Genomic DNA, 18377 nt, shown 5'->3' on the forward strand with positions numbered 1-18377 from the left:
TTTTGGAAACTAAATGGTACACAAATCAAGAGATGGGTATATATACATATATATATATTTTTAAAGCTTTTATTTATTTATTTGACAGAGAGAGACACAGTGAGAGAGGGAATACAAGCAGGGGGCAGTGGGAGAGGGAGAAGCAGGCTTTCCGCCGAGCAGGGAGCCTGATGGGGGCTTGATCCCAGGACCCTGGGATCATGACCTGAGCTGAAGGCAGACGCTTAACTACTGAGCCACCCAGGCGCCCAGGGATGGGTATATTTAAAAACTAGCATCAATGGCCCAGTACCCTTAACTCAGTCATATTTTATCAGACTTTGAGCAAATCAGTTAATTTCTCTTTACATGATTTTCCCCACTTCTATATTAAGGAGAGTAAGCATCCTATCTTCTCTTATGAAGATAATAGTTGCAGTGGCTAAGTCCTTAACTGGAATACAAAAGAGACATGAATTCTACTTGTGGCCCTACAGTTTGCTAACTTGGGTGACCCTGGGCAAGTGTCTTAACTCCCTGGTACTTCAGTTTCCTATTTGTAGAATGAGAAAGTTGGATAAGAGCTATCCAGCTGGTCTCTCCAGCTCTGTCTATAATTGCATGTGTGGATTTGTATTTTATAAGTACACGGAAGAGCTCAGTCTAAAATGCCTATTTGCCAAGTGCAAAGGGATATAAAATGTTAAGACATTCTGTTCATCTGGGACTCGACTAAGGGCTGGAAATTCATGCTTCATTATAAATCAGTGTCTGATCTCAAATAATGTTTCATTCACTAATCATTAGAATAGTCTGTAACTTCATTGAAGGCAAGGACTATGTCTCTGTCATTCATTGTTTTTCTGTGGCACCTGGCACAGAGAAGCAACTTTATGAATAGTAGTTACATAAATGAATGAATGTGACTTGTATGAACTACTAATTTTCCATCAGATTTTCACCAGTATACAGGTTCACTGAGTAGAGGAAGAAAATACTGTTTTAAAAATGCAGGCTGTATATGGGAAGCAACTTAATATAATGGAATGAGCTGACCTAGCAGATGAGAAACCTTGTTTTAATCTCAGCTTAGCCACATCTCTTTATGTGACCTTGGGCAAAGCCCTTAACATCCTTAGACCTTTTGCTATGATAGGTAAGGTGGGGCTACAGTACGGGATCATTAAAGATCCTTTCATATTCTGTGATACGATATTTTAAAGTCCTGTCTTTTTGGGTGTGCTGTGACTAAATACATGACCCTTTATAGGTGGAGATGATCTTATTTCTTTGTGTTAATAGAGTTTGAATTGTTTTTCCAGTAAGCACACATCTTGACTGTAGAGTGACTTAGAATGCTACAAAAATACTGCCCTCCTTTTCACCCACACATTTTAACATTGATATCTCGCTCCACACCTACATTTTTATGTAGTTCATAGATTTTCTTAACTTTGTATTCCTTGCTTTTTATACTGCCTTCACTAAGAGGTTCAAACTTGCTTTTGTAAGCTATTTTGTAACTGTACAGTAATCTCTCCTATCTCTAAACTTAAGAGTCTCTGTTTTTATGTACTTGGGGTCTTGAGAAGCCACATGACTTGAACCCTGGAATTAAGAGTGCCATTGCCCTGTGATGTTGAGTCTTGTGTTCAACTAACATTTCTTTTTTTTAAAAAAGTGTTTCATTATGTGTGCTTTATTTATTTTTAATAACTATTATTTATTGATTGATTTAAAGTAAGCTCTACTACGCCCAATGTAGGGCTTGAACTCAACGACCCTGAGATCAAGAGTTGCATGCTCTCCCAACTGAACCAGCCAGTGCCCACAGCTAACACTTCTTCAGTCCCTTTTTAATTTTGTACATTTTCTCGAAACACATTGTAGATAGGTTTGGCTACAAAATTAGGATGCTTGTTGCTTTGTCCTTGATGTGAGGGCCAGTGAGGAATAGTGAATGTAGCAACAGTAACCTTACATGAATTTTCACAGCTCTTCATTTGATTCTTCTAAGTAGAATAAAAGTAATAGTTAGCCTGAAGGAAAAGACAGGAAAAAAGTTAGTTTTGTATAAGAAGATCTTACAAAGTATAGAAATCCTCTCAATCTAATAATTCTTTTGTTTGGTAAGAGATTTAAAGTATATGATACCCCAGCAGTGTATTGTCTGAAAATAACATTCCTTTTCTCCCCAGAGGCTGAAAGTCATCAGCAAGAAACACAAGAGTTGGAAGAAAACAAAGAGAATGCACTTGATACCGTAAGAAAGATGAGTGAAAAGAATCAAAGACGTTATGGTGAGAACAAAATTGGTCTTATTGCCATGTTGATTCACATTCAGAAATCTCAGAGAAAACTAGCAGATTTAAACAGTTTTAACATTGTTTTATGTTGTATTGTTTTAATTCCAGTACAGTTAACTTACAGTGTTATATTAGACTCAGGTATATAATATAGTGATTCAGCAACTCCATACATCACCCAGTGCTCATCACAGCAAGTGCACTCCTTAATCCCCATCACCTATGTAACCCATCTCCCCACCAGCTCCCCTGTGGTAATCATCAGTTTGTTCTCTATAGTTAAGAGTCTGTGATTTTGGTTTGTCTCTTTTTTTCGTCCTTGCTCATTTGTCTTGTTTCTTAAATTCCACATATGACTGAAATCATACGGTATTTGTCTCTGACTGACTTATTTCAGTTAGCATTATACTTTCTAGCTCCATCCATGTTGTTGCAAATGGCAAGATTTCATTATTTTTGGCTGAATAATATTCCATTGGATATATATGCACCACATCTTTATCCATTCATCTATTGATGGACGCTTGGGCTGCTTCTATATTTTGGCTATTGTAAATAATACTGCAATAAACATAGGGGTGCGTGTATCTGTTTGAGTTAGTGTTTTGTATTTTTTGTGTAAATACCCAGTAGCACAATTACTGGATGGTAGGGCAGCTCTATTTTCAACTTCTTGAGGAACGTCCATACTGTTTCCAGAGTGGCTGCACCAGCTTGCATTCCCACCAACAGTGTAGGAGGGGCCCCCTTTCTCCGCATCCCCGCCAACATCTGTCGTTTCCTGACTTGTTAATTTTAGCCGTCCTGACTGGTGTGAGGTGATACCTATTTGTACTTTTGTATTTCTGTGATGAATGATGTTGAGCATCTTTTCATGTGTCTGTTGGCCTTCTGGATGTCTTCTTTGGAGAAATGGCTGTTCATTTCTTCTGCCCATTTTTTATTTGATTATTTGTTTTTTGGGTATTGATTTGTGTAAGCCCTTTATAAATTTTTGATACTAACCCTTTATCAGATATGTCATTTGCAGATCTCTTCTCCCATTCAGTAGGTTGCCTTTTAGTTTTGTTGATTGTCGAAGACTAATTGACCATACAGTCATGGGTTTATTTCTGGGTTTTCTATACTGTTCCATTGATCTGTGTGGCTGTTTTAGTGCCAGTACCATACTGTTGGATCACTACCACTTTGTAATATACCTGAAAGTCTGGAATTGTAATACCTCCAGCTTTGCTTTTCTTTTTCAAAATTGCTTTGGCTATTCAGGGCCTTTTGTGGTTCCATGTATATTTTAGGATTATTCTACAGTATTCTGTGAAAAATACTGTTGATATTATGATAGGGATTACATTAAATCTGTAGATTGCTTTGGGTAGTATAGCCATTTTATTTATTTTTAAAGATTTTATTTATTTGTTCATAAGAGACAGAGAGAGGCAGAGGGAGAAGCAGGCTCCCCGCTGAGCAGGGAGCCTGCTGCAGGACTCGATCCCAGGATCCTGGGATCATGACCTGAGCCGAGGGCAGATGCTTAACTATCTGAGCCACCCAGGTGCCCTAGTATAGCCATATTAATAATATTTGTTCTTCCAATCCATGTGCATGAAATGTCTTTCCATTTCTTGGTGTCATCTTCAGTTTCTTTCATCAGTGTTCCTTAGTTTTTAGAGTACAGGTCTTTCACCTCTTTGGTTAGGTTTATTCTGAAGTATCTTACTATTTTTGGTGTGTAAATAGGATTATTTTCTTGATTTTTCTTTCTGCTCCTTCATTATTAGTGTATAAAAATGCAACAGATTTCTGCACATTGATTTTGTATCCAGCAACTTTAGTGAATATATTTATGAGTTCTAGTTTTTTGGTGGTGTCTTTAGGGTTTTCTGTATAGAGTATCATGTCATCTGCAAATAGGGAACGTTTTACTTTTTCCTTACCGATTTGGAAACCTTTTGTTTCTTTTTTGTGTCTAATTACTGTGGCTTGTTTTAATATGTTTTTTAAAAATGTTTGATAATAGGTAATAGTGAAATAGAGCAATAGAGTTTTAAGGATTTTTCCTTTAGGGGCCCTGGCAGATATTTTGCCATCCTTAACAAGATGGGAATTCCCAGGAGGAAAAGCTTTTCGTGAATAAGAAACTAAAACTGCTTTTTGAAAAACTTTTATTGTTATGTTAATCACCATATATTACATTATCAGTTTTTGATGTAGTGTTCCATGATTCATTGTTTGTGTATAACACCCAGTGCTCCATGCAGAACGTGCCCTCTTTAATACCCATCACCAGGCTAACCCATCCCCCCACCCCCCTCCCCTCTAGAACCCTCAGTTTGTTTTTCAGAGTCCATCGTCTCTCACGGTTCGTCTCCCCCTCCGATTTCTCCCCATTCATTCTTCCCTCCTGCTATCTTCTTCTTCTTCTTCTTTTTTTTTTTTTAACATATATTGTATTATTTGTTTCAGAGGTACAGATCTGTGACTCAGCAGTCTTGCACAATTCACAGCACTCACCATAGCACTTACCCTCCCCAGGGTCTGTCACCCAGCCACCCCATCCCTCCCACCCCCCACCCCTCCAGCAACCCCCCGTTTGTTTCCTGAGATTAAGAATTCCTCATATCTAGGGCGCCTGGGTGGCTCAGTTGGTTAAGCGACTGCCTTCGGCTCAGGTCATGATCCTGGAGTCCTGGGATCGAGTCCCGCATCGGGCTCCCTGCTCAGCGAGGAGCCTGCTTCTCCCTCTGACCCTCCCCTCCTCTCATGTACTCTCTCTCTCTCTCATTCTCGCTCTCTCAAATAAATAATTAAATCTTTAAAAAATATAATTCCTCATATCTAAAACTGCTTTTTAAATGCAGAGTATTTATTAACTTCTCAAGTGGCATTTTTACATTTTGACCCTTAAGGAAAGAATGACTTATTGTAGGTAATAGGTACTTTGAGAAGGTGGAAGACTATCCTGATAGTTCATTTCCAAATCACATCATTATAATGTTATAGCAACAAATACACAAACTTAGCTTTCACTTTTTAAGAAAAATATTATATCTTCAAATAATTCAATCTAAGAAATTAGAGAATAAGTATTTCTGGTAGACCTTAATATCTCAAACTTTAAAGGATATAGGCAAAAGAAACACCACAATTAATAAAATCTGACAGTATCTCTAACTCATTTCAGTTTGCCCCAGGTTTTATTTCTGATCCACGTTCTAATTTTGTGTTTTGTTTTCCCATTTTCTGACAGGCTCCATCATTTTTGGCATCCTGGTTATGGTTTTTTTGCTAAGCTGTGTTAATAGCTATTTCTCTCCAGCCCAGCAAGTGTCCAAAAATCCAGCTTTGGAGGCCTTTTTGGCTCAGTTCAGCCAATTGAAGGATAAATTCCCAGGCCAGAGTTCCTTCTTGTGGCAGAGAGGACGTAAATTTCTCCAGAGGCACCTCAATGCTTCAAACCCTACTGAGCCGGCCACCATCATATTTACAGCAGCTCAAGAGGGAAGAGAGACCCTGAAGTGCCTGAGTCACCTCGTTGCGGATGCCTACACCTCCTCCCAGAAAGTCTCTGCCATTCAGATTGATGGGGCTGGAAGAACCTTGGAGGACAGTGACACCGTCAAGCACTTGGTTGACATGGAGCTGAGCTCGGGATTTGAGAATGGCCAGAAAGCTGCTGTGGTACATCACTTTGAATCCCTTCCTGCGGGCTCTACCTTGATCTTCTACAAGTATTGTGACCACGAGAATGCCGCCTTCAAAGATGTGGCCCTGGTCCTGACTGTTCTCCTGGAGGAGGAGACATTAGAAGCAAGTGTTGGCCCAAGGGAAACTGAGGAAAAAGTGAGAGATTTACTCTGGGCCAGGTTTACCAACTCTGACACTCCCCGCTCCTTCAACCACATGGACTCGGACAAACTGAGTGGGCTCTGGAGCCGCATTTCACACCTGGTGCTGCCCGTCCAGCCTGTGAGGAGCATAGAAGAACAGGGGTGCCTTTTATAAGCTAAGCACAGAGCTGGTTTCTGAAGGCCTGGATTTATTAAAAAATCAGTTTAAAAACCTGTTTCTGTGGAAGGAGGTTGATGAAAAGCCTGGAAAGCACAAATGAGCTTATTTTAGAAAAGAATTTTCATTTTTTTAACTTTTGTACTATCTTCTAAGTTTGACAAAACTCGGGCCTTTCAAGCAAATCAGGTTTAAAATATGCATAGAACATAATAACTGAAGCTTTTTTTTTTAATCCAAAAATATAGCCACAGAATCATTGCATGACTACAGAGTGATTTTTGTTTTCTTGATAAGGAGCCTTTTGGCTAGTGTTTGGACTTGGACTAGAACAATTACAGTTATGAAGCAATAGTAATTTAAAACATGTTTTTTCTATCACATATTAAATATTTTTAAAACTGATTTTAATAACTTAGTCATAGGATTACATCTTATACTAATTTGCATTTTTAAGTTTGAAAAGAAATATGAATTAAAATACTTAGCTATATGTAAGGCACTGTGCTTTTATTCCATTAATGGGCTGAGGTAAAAGCCACTGTCCTCAAGAAATGTTCTTAAAAATTGGAAACAAGGGGGAAATTGTTTATAATCATTGGAAATGAAGAAATTCCAACGGCCTATATCTTTTCTTCAGCTTTCTTGAATGTTTTAGAGCAGGGGTTTCTAAGCTGTGTCTACTGACAAGCCCCTCCTTTTTATCAGAGCAGTTCTGCTTTTGACTGCTTTATGTAGTGGGAGTCTCCATAAGATTTCATTGGAAGAAAGAGTTCCACTGATAATGAAATTTGAAAATCGCTAATTAAGTGAAAAAAATCTTAGAAGATAGGAAAATGGGTAGGAAAATCATGAACGTATTAAAGCTTATGAGTTGGAAGAAGATGAAATACAGGTTTATTGTACAGACATGCTATTTATGAAAGATAAAGAGCTACAGACGAAAAGAAGAATGTATAAGCGAGTATTTGCTAAGCATATTTCTGATGCTCTTGTTAATTTCTCTTAGTCATCATTTCTGTCTCCCCTGAATGGAATTTTATAGTTATCTAGGATGAGAGTTTGAGTGCCATTTAAGCAGAACAGAGTTTAATAACTAATTGAATAGTGGGTTTTATGTGAGTGTAGTCTCATAACTGCACTATGCTGTTCACTTGTTACACAGTGGTGGCACATTACATAATGCAGCTCATTTCTCGACTAGATGGTTAGAAATACCATTAGGTTAACAATTAAAGAAATGTAAGAGATCTTATACTTTGCAAAAGGAAGCAGACATGGTAAATGGATTCTAAGAGGTTTTAATGACCAATATTAGTTGTTGAGCCATGTTCTGTGGTTATAAGAAAGATTGAGAACAGTGTTTATGGAGACAGTAGTTGTTGATTTGCATTGCAGCTCTGAAGGCAGAACGCTACTAAAATTATCTTGACCTAATGAAGGGTCTGTTCCATGACATGGCATACCTGGGAACCACCACCGTGATGCTGGAATATTGCAACAAGGTTTTGGCCTCTCTGCTGTGGTGGGAGCAGAATATGTATGTATATATATATCTTCCTAGTGTTTCTAAAACCCTTCCATCCTTAAATCATGTGACTTCTTTCATGCTTTAAGCATTTTGATGATTAAAGCATGAAGCAAGTCACATGATTAAAACATGGAAGGATTTTTGGAAACACTAGGAAGATACAGGGATCTTTATCGATCCCTAAAGGATTACAGAGACATGGGAGAAGAGAATCTATTGGAAAATATCTGTCACAGGAAAAACATATACATCTGTTCTAACCAGGGCCTTAAGCAGTGTTCAGTTGAGTGTAGGGACATACCTGAAAGAACTAGTTACATTTGCAACTTTGTGAAGGAATCTCTCAAGTAGATTTGAGGAAAGACCTTCCTGAACAAAAAGACAAAGCATAGTGACTATCATATCAGTATCAATCCAATATAAAATCAGAGAAAATTGAAGAAAAATTTATATACCATAATTGAATTTTTTTGCTGTATTTGTAGATCTCAGGTGCCAGCTAGCGTTCTGTCACACAAAACCAATGGTGCCTTGTAGAATTGTTCTGTTGGCCAGCTGACCTGTGCTACCTCAGATCTGTGAAGAACCAGTATGAAATGTGCATATCTATCTCATCTAACAGTGATTTGGATCACCGATGAAACAAAAATTTTTGTTTCTTGGTTCAGTTGAATATGGTTTTTCATCATTTTCTTCCAATATAATTTAGAAAAAGATTTTAAAGTGGCATTTTTTTTAATGTTTAGCCTTTGTTTAAAAAAAAACACTTTTCTTTCCATGTGTAAGTGCAATCAACTGAAATTATTGTCAGTTTTCTATTCACTATTTCAAAACTTAAAAAGAAGCAGTATATTAGCTTTGGGTCTATTCATGAATAAAATGATTATTTTTAAAGCATAAAACTTTATATTTTTTAAATGTAAAATAATTAAAATTTATTATCTAATGTCCTCTTAAGTTAATTTTTATTCAGTTGTTTTGTTTTTTCAAGTTTCCAGGTTTTCTTTTGTGTATCTGGTAGTTCATCTTTCATTACTTTCGCAGTTTGTTTTTTTGACTTAGAACAGGGACTTGTGGGCATATGATACCATACATGACACTGTACATCACTTTAATTCTTATCACAGAAAAACTCTAATTCTGCATTAAGATGAATTGCTTCTTGAGTGATACCAGACTTCTAGAAGAAACTGGTGTAGAATCAGAAACTGTCTCTGGACTTTGGAGGTTTTTCTCCTGTGAGGTAAATTTAAGTTTCCCAGTTCATTTTCAAGGGTTGGCAGAGGAGTTCCAGGGACTTCCTATCACTAAAGGTAGTAATGCTATTGTTTCTATTTGTATTTTTTAAATTAATAAAATAGTTTAAATGTATTTCATTTGAAAGCCTCCAAGCTTTGTGGTAAGGCTCAGCAAGCCTGTGACCTCTCATCCTCCAGCTGATGACCCCGTGGAACCTGAAGAGCTGGCCTGGGTTATGTTCCAATTACAGACACCCGAGGGGCTTGATTTCTGTGGGAGCCTGGTACCACACCAGGCAGCACATCAAAATGGGGATTGACTGTTGCCAGTTTTAAGCTGCAGCCTCAACGACTTTCGTGGGTGGACTCCCACCAGACAAGGCTATACAGGTGATTGGAGACCAGCCTGAGTTCCATAGGTCTACAGGACCGTGGCTGCCAGAGGTCAGCTGACAGTGCGTAGGGTGCACACATGCGCCATGCAGGTCATGGTAGGCAGGGGCATGGAGCAGGCCAAGTGTAGGGAGAGGCCAGATACCACAAATGGGCCATGGGTGTCCATGGCATTTGCCTTATTTCAAGCCCTAACGTCGACAAATATGCATACTCCCCCTGAAGGCAAAGTTGGAAGAATCTGAACGTTCTTGCCAGGGCAGGGCCAGGCAGGCTAGCTGGGAGATCCTCCACTAAGTGACGCTTGGGAGCTTGGGTTCTGGATAATCCCTGGATCCCATCAAGCAGACAGTCAAAACGAGGACTTGATGTTACCAGGTTAGAGCTGCTGGTGGGGGATGGGCCTGAACGCCACAGGCCCAAGGGCTCTAGCTGCGAGTTTGGCCAACAGTGTGTACTGTGCGTGTGTGGGCAGTGCAGGTCAAGGAAACCAGGGAACTTGCAACTGGCGAGTGTCAGGAGAGGCCAGGTCTAAAATGCAGGCTCTTGGGGTACCATGGCATCTGCCTAATTCTAAGTCCTAACCTACACAATCGCACATAGTTGCCCTGAAGGCAAAACTGGAGGACTCCGTACTGCCTTGCCAAGGCAGGTCCGATGGCTGGCCTAGGTATCCTCCATAAGAGATACATGGGAGCCTGGATTGCTGGAGAAACCCAAAACCACATCAGGCAGCCAGCAAATGGGGACTTTGTCCAGTATGAAGCAACCAGCTAGGAGATTTTAGGGGGCAGGGTCCCTCCACCATGGAGGCCATACAGATGGTTAGAGACCAGCAGGTGCTCCTCAGGCTGGAGGGCCTCTGCTGCCCCAGGCAGGCTGCGGTGCATGCAAGGGCCAAGCGCAGTGCCCCGGTGATGGCTGCTCCCACAGTGGGTTGTTGAGAGCACAAGACCTCTGCCTAATTCTAAGCCTTAGTCTATGCATATGCACATATTGCCCTGAGGGCAAAGCTGGAGGAACCTGGGCTGCCTTGCCAAGGTGGGATGGGCACACTGGCTGGGATAGCCTTCGCTAAGAGACCCCTGGGAGCTTTGATTGCTGTAGAAACCCAGGACACCCTTACGCATCCAGTCCAAATGGGGACTGTAGCCAGTTTCAAGCTGTCTCCTCAGAAGGATTTTGAGGGGTGCTCCCTCTGCCCTGGAGGCTGTGTAGGTGGTCGGGAAGGACTGCTGATAGGGTCTGCGCTGATTAGGGCAGCCAAAGACCTGGAACTGGGCAGTGTCAGGAGAACCAGATCTCAAGGGGGTATTTTTGGGGGATCCATGGCATCTAACGAATCTGGATAAATGTGAATATTCCCCATGAAGGCAAAGCTGGAGGAGTGTAGATGGCCTTGCCAGGGCTGGATTTCAAGGCCTGGTCAGGGTATCTTCCAATAAGAGACACCTGGGAGCCTTGATTACAGCAGAGGCCCAGGACGCCGACAGCCAGCCAGTCCACATAGCTGATGCCTCAGAGCGATCTTTAGGTGGGTTCCCTCCACCCATGAGGCCATGCAGGTGGCTAGGGATGGGCCTGAGCTCCACAGTCCCGGAGAGTTCTGGCTGCCCAAGTTTGGCTGGCAGGGCACATACTGTGCATGCGCAGTTCATAGCCGTCAAGGTCGCCGGGGACCTGGCACAGCGTAAGTGTAAGGATAGGCCAGTCACGGCAGCAGGCTACCATGGATCCAAGACATCTGCCTAATTCCAAACCCTAACCTACACAGATGTATATATTCCCCACAAAGGCTGCACTGGGGATTCTGGACTGCTTTGTCAGGGCTGGTCTGTGTATCCTCCAATAAAAGACACCTGGGGGCCTTGATTGTTGCAGAAGCCTGGGACCCCAGCAGATAGTAAGTCCAAACGGGACAGGCTCACCCATTTCAGCAGCTATCTCAGAGTGCTAAATGGTGGGCCGGCTCACTCCATACCCCTAACTACATAAAAGTGGTTGGGGAGGGGCCATGTCTCCTCCAGGCCCAGGATGCCTAAGGGTGGCTGATGGGGTGTATACTTCATACATGCAGATCAGACAGATCAGCCAATCCAGGGACTGGGATTGGGCAATGTCAAGAGAATCTAGGGTCCGGAGTTGGCTCTTGGGGATCCATGGTATCTTCCTACTTCCAAGTTCTAACATGCACAAACGGGTATACTTCCCTTGAAGATAAAACTGTCGGAATCTGGACTGCCTTACCAGAATGGGGGTCTGGGGGTCTTGGGTCGGACTCGCTGGGGGTCTCCTTCACTAAGGGACACCTGGGAGCTTTGATAGCTGGAAAAGCCAGGGACTCCATCCTGCGGCCAGTGTGAATGAGGACAGAATGTTGCCAGTATAAAGCTGCCTCCTCACAAGGATTTTCAAAGGGAGGTCTCCCTCCAACCAGGATGTTATATACGTGGTTGGGGACCAGTTTGAGCTCCACAGAGCAGGAGGGGCCCCCACTTGCTCAAGACTGCTGAAAGAGGGCAGACTGCCCAAGTGTGGGCCCTGTAGGTCAGGGAAGCCTGGCCCTTGATGGGCAACATTGGGAGAAGCCTGGTAATGAGAGCAGGCTGTTGGGAACGCAAGGCCTCCGTCTAACTGCAAGCCTCAACTCACACAAGTTCTCATACTACCCCTGATGGCAGAGCTTGAGGAATCTCAAGCCTTACCAGGGTGTGGCAGGGGGTGCAGGATGACCTGGATGTCCTTCACTAAGGGACACCTGTGAACCTTGATGACGGATCCACCCAGTACCCCAAAAGGCATAATAAAGTGCAAATAGGGGCTTCCTGTTGCCAGTGTAATGCTCCAACTCAGATTTTGGAGGGTGAGCTCCTTACTTACGCCCTAGAGGCAATGCAGATGGTTGGGGCCTGGCCTAAGCTCCACAGGCCTGGAGCGCGAAGGCTGCCAAAGGCCAACTGACGATGTACGTGTGCATATGCACAGATCACAACGGTCAGTGTAGCCAACGAGCCGGCAGTGTGAGAATTCAGGTATTAAGAGCAAGCTCTTGGGGTTACAATGCAACTGCTCGACTCCAAGCCCTAACCTATGCAAACGTACCTATTCCCACTGAATGCCTAACTGGAATCATCTGTAGTGCCTTGCTGGGGTCAGATCAGCGGAATTGGCCAGGAGAGCTTCCACTAGGAGCCACCTGGGAGCCCTGATTGCTGCAGAAGCCCGGGAACCCAGCGGACAGGAAGTGGGCTCCCTCCATCCTTGAGACTGTGCAGGTAGTTAGGGACGGGTTCTAGCTCCACAGGCCTGGGGGGCCCCAGCCGCCCAGGGGTGGCTGATGTGATATGAAATGTGCATGCATAGGATGAGTAGATCATCGTCAGGAACCTGGGACAGGGCAAGTGTCAGGAGAGGCTGGGTCACGAGAGAGGGCCCTTGGGATTCGGAACTTCAGCCTCATTGCAAGGCTTAGCTACCATTGTGGAATATTGCCCCCCACCCCTCCCCATGTCACAGCTGGAGGCTTTTAACTCCCTTGTGAGGAAGAAGCCGGCCAGGCAGGACAGGGTATCCGTTGATTAGGAGTCACCTGGGAGTCCTGGTTCCTTATGTAGCCAGGGATCCCATCGGGCAGCAAGACTGCATGGGGACTGACTGTTACCCATTTTTTTGCTGCTGCCACCCCAGAGCAATTTTCGCTAGGGGGGTTGCCTCCATGCAGGGGTGAGTGAGGCCTGGCCGGAGTGCACCAGCTTGCAGGGTGGGGTTGCTAGGCCAGCTTACAGGTGTGGGCTGCATAAATGCTGGTGGTGCTGATCAGGGTAGCTAAGGATCTGAACGAGGCAAGAGCACTGGAGTGGGCTCTTGGGGTGACAGGGCAACTGCCTGATGTTCAGCCCTAACCTACACAAATGTGCATGTTCCTACTGAGGACCTAACTGGGGTCATCTGAGCTGCCTTGCCAGGGCTGGTTTGGACAACCCAGGGTTGCCTCCACCAAGAGACACCTGGAGCCCTGGTTGCTGCAGAAGCCAGGAACCCCAGCGGACAGTAAGACTACATGACATTGATTTTCACCCATTTCAGGGGCTGCCACAGTGAGGACTGGGGGGGTGGGTTCTCTCCATCCTTGCAGCTATGCACATGGTTGGGGATGGGCCCTACTCCACAGGCGTGGAGAGCCCCGCTTGCCTGAGAGTGGCTGACAGATTTGAACGGCGCATGCACGGACACGCAGGTCAGGGTGGCCAAGGACCTGGACCAGGGTGAGTGTTGGGGAAAGGCTTGGTCACAGGACCAAGTTATTGGTAGTACCTGGCATCTGCCTAATTCCAAGTCCCACTCTACACAAATGTGTATATTTCCTCTGGAGGCCGAGCTGGAGGAATGTGAGCTGCGGGCCCAGGCGGCAGGGCGGGAGTGCTGGGTACCTTCGGATCAGAGCCGCCTGGGAGCCCTACTTGCTGTTGGAGCCTCATCTCATCAGCCAGCTAGTCTAAACTGGTACAGACTGTGGCTGGCTTAAAGCCGCCGCCTCACAAAGATTTTCAGGTGATGGGCTTTCTGCACCCTGAGGCCAATCAGGTGGTTGAGGTCAGGCTGGAACTCCACAGGCCTGGTGGAGTGGCCCTGTAGGCCAAGGCCAGCTGAGAGACGTCAGACCGCACGTGAGTAAACCTCGAAGGTCAGAGAGCCAGGCGTCTGGAACAGTGCAATGTTGGGAGAGGCCTGGACAGGCAGCGCTATGGGGGATAACTGGCATCCTCCTGATCCTAAACCCTAACCTACACGAACAGGTATATTCCCCTGAAAGCAGAGCTGGACTCATCTGGGCTGCCTTGCCAGGGCTGGATCTGGTGGGCTGGCTGGGGCGTCTAGCAATAAGAGACCCCTGGGAGCCTAACTGCCACTGTAGCCCGGGCCCCACCAGGCAGCCAGTCCTCCAGGGGCCTGACTGTAGCCCATTACAGCCCCCGCTGATTTTCAGGAATGTGGTCTACCTCCACCCTTGAGGCAATGCAGGTGATGGGGCCTGGGCCCTAGCTCCACAGGCCTAGAGGGCCCTGGCTACCCAATGGTAGGTGAAGGGATGTGCAGGTCAGGCTTGCCAGGGACCTGGAACAGAGCAAGCATCAGGAGAGGCCAAGGTCTAGGAGAGAGCTTATGGGGGTCGAGAGCACTGGCCTAATCGCAAGGCTTACCTACCATTGTGTAATATTCCCCCAAAGGCCGAGATGGAGGTTTTACAACTCCCTCGTTGTAAAGGGGGGGCTGGGCAGGCAGGACAGAGTAGCTCTTGACTGGGAGACAGCTGGGAGGCCTGGTTTCTTGTGAAGTCTGGGAGCCCATCAGGCAGCAAGTCCATATGGAGATTTACTGTCTTGCGTTTGTAGCTGTTTGCTAGGAGCAATTTTCTGAAGGTGGGCTACCTCCCCGCCGCAGGCTATGCAGGTGCTTGGGGCCTGGTGGTAGTTTCATAAGCGGGGAGGGCCAGGTCAGCCCAATACCAACTTTCCAGGTGTTTACTGTATATGTGTGGAGGTCACTGGAGTCAGTGACCTGGGTCAGGGCAGGGGTGGGTGAGGCCAGGTCAGAGGACGAGGCTGTCGGGGGTAGAAGGCACTGGCCTGACGCACAAGGCTTATCTACCCATGGTGGAATATTTCCCTCGAAGGCAGAGCTGGAAGTTTCTCAACTGGGCCAGCCGGGGGCCCAGGCTGGCAGGAAAGTCTGTTTTCCATTCGGGGACACCTGAGAATCCTGGGTTTTAGGCAAGCTTGGAACCCCATCAGGCAGTAAGTCCACATAGGGACCGACTGTCGCCCTTTTGCAACTGTGGGCTCAGAGTGGTTGTCTTAAGGTGGGCTTCCTCCACCCTGGAGTCTATTCAGATGGTGGGCATCCTTCCTGAGCTCCGGCCAGAGGGCCTTGGGCAGCCAGAGAAATGCTGACAGAGTGTGGACTGCACATGAGTAGGCGGTGCCGGTCTGGAGAGCCAGTGACCTGGCTGGCTCTTGGGTGGCTTGGCTGGCCCTCACAGGGCCATGTGGGGTGAGGCCAGGTCACAAAGAGGGGGTTGGGAGTACATGGCATCTGATTAATTTTAAGGCTTAACCTACACAAATGTGCATATTTCCCTGAGGCAGTGCTGGAGGAATCCAGACTGCCTTGCCACGGTGAGGCCAGGCAGGATGGCTGGGGTACCCTCTGACAAAGGACACCTGGGAGCCTCGAATGCTGGAGAAGCCTGGGACCCTATCAAGCAGCCAGTTCATAAGGGGACTGACTGTCACGGGTTTAAAGCTGTCGCCTCAAAAAGATTTCGGAGCGTGGGCTCCCTCTACCGTGAGACTGACCAGGTGGTTGGGGTCCAGGTGTAGCCCCACCGGCCTGGAGTGCCCCCTGCAGCCCAAGGCCTGATAACACAGGGTGGGCTGTGCACACATGGTTTGCACAGGTCAGGATAGCCAGGGATCTAGAACAGGGTGGGAGGCAGATTCCCAGGGTGGGGTTTTGGGGTCCCTGGCCAAATCCCAGACCTTCGTCTACACACCTGCACATACCCCCTCTGAAGGCAGAGCTGGGGGAATCTGGCCTGCCTGGCCAGCACTGCATCCTGAGGGCACCTCAGAGACAACTAGAACCTCGACTGCAGCAGAAGCCCGGGACCCCCATTAGGCAGCCAGGCCGCATGGGGCCTGACTGCCGCCACTTTAAAGCTGCTGCTTAGGGGCGCCTGGGCGGCTCAGTCAGCTGAGCGTCTGCCTTCAGCTCAGGTCAGGATCCCAGGGTCCTGGGATCAAGTCCCACGTCCCTCTGCCCCTCTGGCCCTCCCCCTGCTGGTGCTCTCTCTCTCTCTCTCAAATAAATAAATAGAATCTTAAAAAAAAAAAAAAATAAAGCTGCTGCTTTAGGAAGATATTCAGTGGGTGGGCTACCTCTGCCATGGAGGCTCCACAGAGGGTTGGGACTGTCCGAGTTCCATAGGCTTGAGGGCCTTCACTGCCCAAATCTGGTTAATGGGTTGTGTATTGCTCATAGGTAGGCTATGCAGGACAGGAAAGGCAGGATTTTGGAACTGGGGAAGTGTAAGGAGAGTCTAGCACTCAAAGTGGGCTCTTAGTTCTCTGTGACATCGGCCTGGTTCCAAGCCCTAAGCTACACAAATGCTCCTGTCTTTTTCTGAAGCCTGAGCTGGAAGAATCTGGACCACCTGGCCAGGGTGGAGCCTTGTGGGTTGCTCTGTGCATCCTTCATTAAAAGACACCTGGGAGTCTAGGGGCATCTGAGTGGCTCAGTTGGTTGAGCATCCGACTCTTGATTTTGGCTCAGGTCATGGTCTTGGGGTTGTGGGGTTGAGCTCCATGCTCAGCAAGGTGCCTGTTTCAGATTCTCTCTCTCCTTGCCCCTCCCCGCTCTCTCTCAAATAAATAAATAAAATCTTAAAAAAAAAAAAGACACCTGGGCATCTTGATTATTGGTAAGTCTGGGACCCCATCAGGCAGCCAGTCCAAACGGGGTCTGTCACCAGTTAAAAGGTGCTGCCTCAGAAAGACTTTTGGGGGGTGGGATCCCTTGTCCTGCAGGTTATGCACATGGTTAGGGACGGTCCAAGCTCCACAGGCTTGGGAGAGTCTGACTGCCCTTGGCCGGCCAAGGGGGCTTATCTGGTACATGAATGGGCCTCGAAGTTCATGGTAGCCAGAAACCTATTCTAGGAAAAGTGTTGAGTGAGGGCAGGCCACTGAGGCAGCTGATGGTAATTCCGGGCCCTAAACACAAATGCACATAATCCTCCTGAAGACTGTTTTCTTTGGGGAGGCAAATTAACGCTCAGACTGAGTTTGTCTTCCTCAACAATTTAATACAAAACAATGTATTTGTGAATGTCACAAGCATATAGGATGTCTTTTCATAAACCATAATGACATAATCCAAACCAATGATCGATTAATCACACTGTCATTCCAGGAAAGGGGAGATGAAAGGAATAAAGTCCAACTTTAGCTGAGGTGCGCCTTTATGAGTTGGCTTGGGAGAGCCAGCACGTCCTGTGCAAAAGTAGACATCCTGCGTCGATGGAGCATGGAGGGCATTGCTAGGGAACAAGGGGGATGGTGTTGATGGGCAACAGAGTCTTCCAGGAGCTGCGGCATGGCTTTTTGCCACTGCTGGTAGAAGAGCCACCTTTATGGCCGCAGAACCCAACTGGCCCGTGTGTTCAGGTGGCTGTTTCAGATCAGCAAATGGTAGCCTTACCCAGACCAAACACCGTCGGACTGTCCTCACAAACTCTGTGTTTGCAGTCCAAATGTCCCCGTGCCATAGTTACTTCTTCATCTGTTTTTGACAAACCCCAGCGGAGCCCCTCAGCAGCTGATCATCTGAACTCTTATCCATGAGGACAGATGAGAGATGACATCCTGACGCAACTGACTTCGTGTTTGTATTGTTAATGCAAAATGAACAAACCTTCTAGAATTCCTTAAAAAAAGAAGAAGAAGAAGAGAGTTTTGTTGGAGCCCAAGTGAGGACAGCTGCTGCTCAGGATACACAATCTTCACAAAGATCTGGGAAAGAAACATATGGTGTAGGGTTATATATATATTTTTACATAGAAAGTTACAAATTATTAGACAAAGGACATTTTGTAAAGTTGCAGACCTTAAATTTCTAGTATACACAGAGCTGAATGACTTTAATCTTGTGGAAACCAGGGAACTTTCTTCCTTTTTCTTATCTTTCGTGTTCAGAATGTTCCTTTTTGGTTACTTTCTTTAATGAAGTAGATGAACAATGTGTGCTCAGGGGAGACATTAAAGCCCATGCTTTGAGGTTTTGCCAAGTCGTTGTGATCTTGTTAAATGTTAAAGTATAGCTTCCCTGGGAGCCTAGGAGCATGGCCCACAAACATTAAAAGTTGAA

The 18377-nt window shown here is 45.7% G+C and overlaps 1 protein-coding gene across 4 annotated transcripts in view; it reads left to right on the top strand.

Annotated features, from left to right (window-relative positions):
• Positions 1-9192, top strand: part of LOC112828856 (torsin-1A-interacting protein 2-like) — a 40801-nt gene extending 31609 nt beyond the window's left edge. For all 4 annotated transcript variants that reach the window (XM_025878113.2, XM_025878114.2, XM_025878111.2 and 1 more), the window contains exons 4-5: positions 2178-2279; positions 5533-9192. In XM_025878113.2, coding sequence (XP_025733898.1) covers positions 2178-2279; positions 5533-6287 — 857 coding nt within the window. In that variant the 3' untranslated portion in view covers positions 6288-9192. The remainder of the gene's footprint in view (positions 1-2177; positions 2280-5532) is intronic.
• The last annotated feature ends 9185 nt before the right edge of the window (positions 9193-18377 follow it).

The sequence above is a fragment of the Callorhinus ursinus genome, unplaced genomic scaffold, assembly GCF_003265705.2.
Source record: "Callorhinus ursinus isolate GAN/ISIS: 27379988/994484 unplaced genomic scaffold, GSC_fseal_2.0 scaffold13, whole genome shotgun sequence".
NCBI lineage: Eukaryota > Metazoa > Chordata > Mammalia > Carnivora > Otariidae > Callorhinus > Callorhinus ursinus.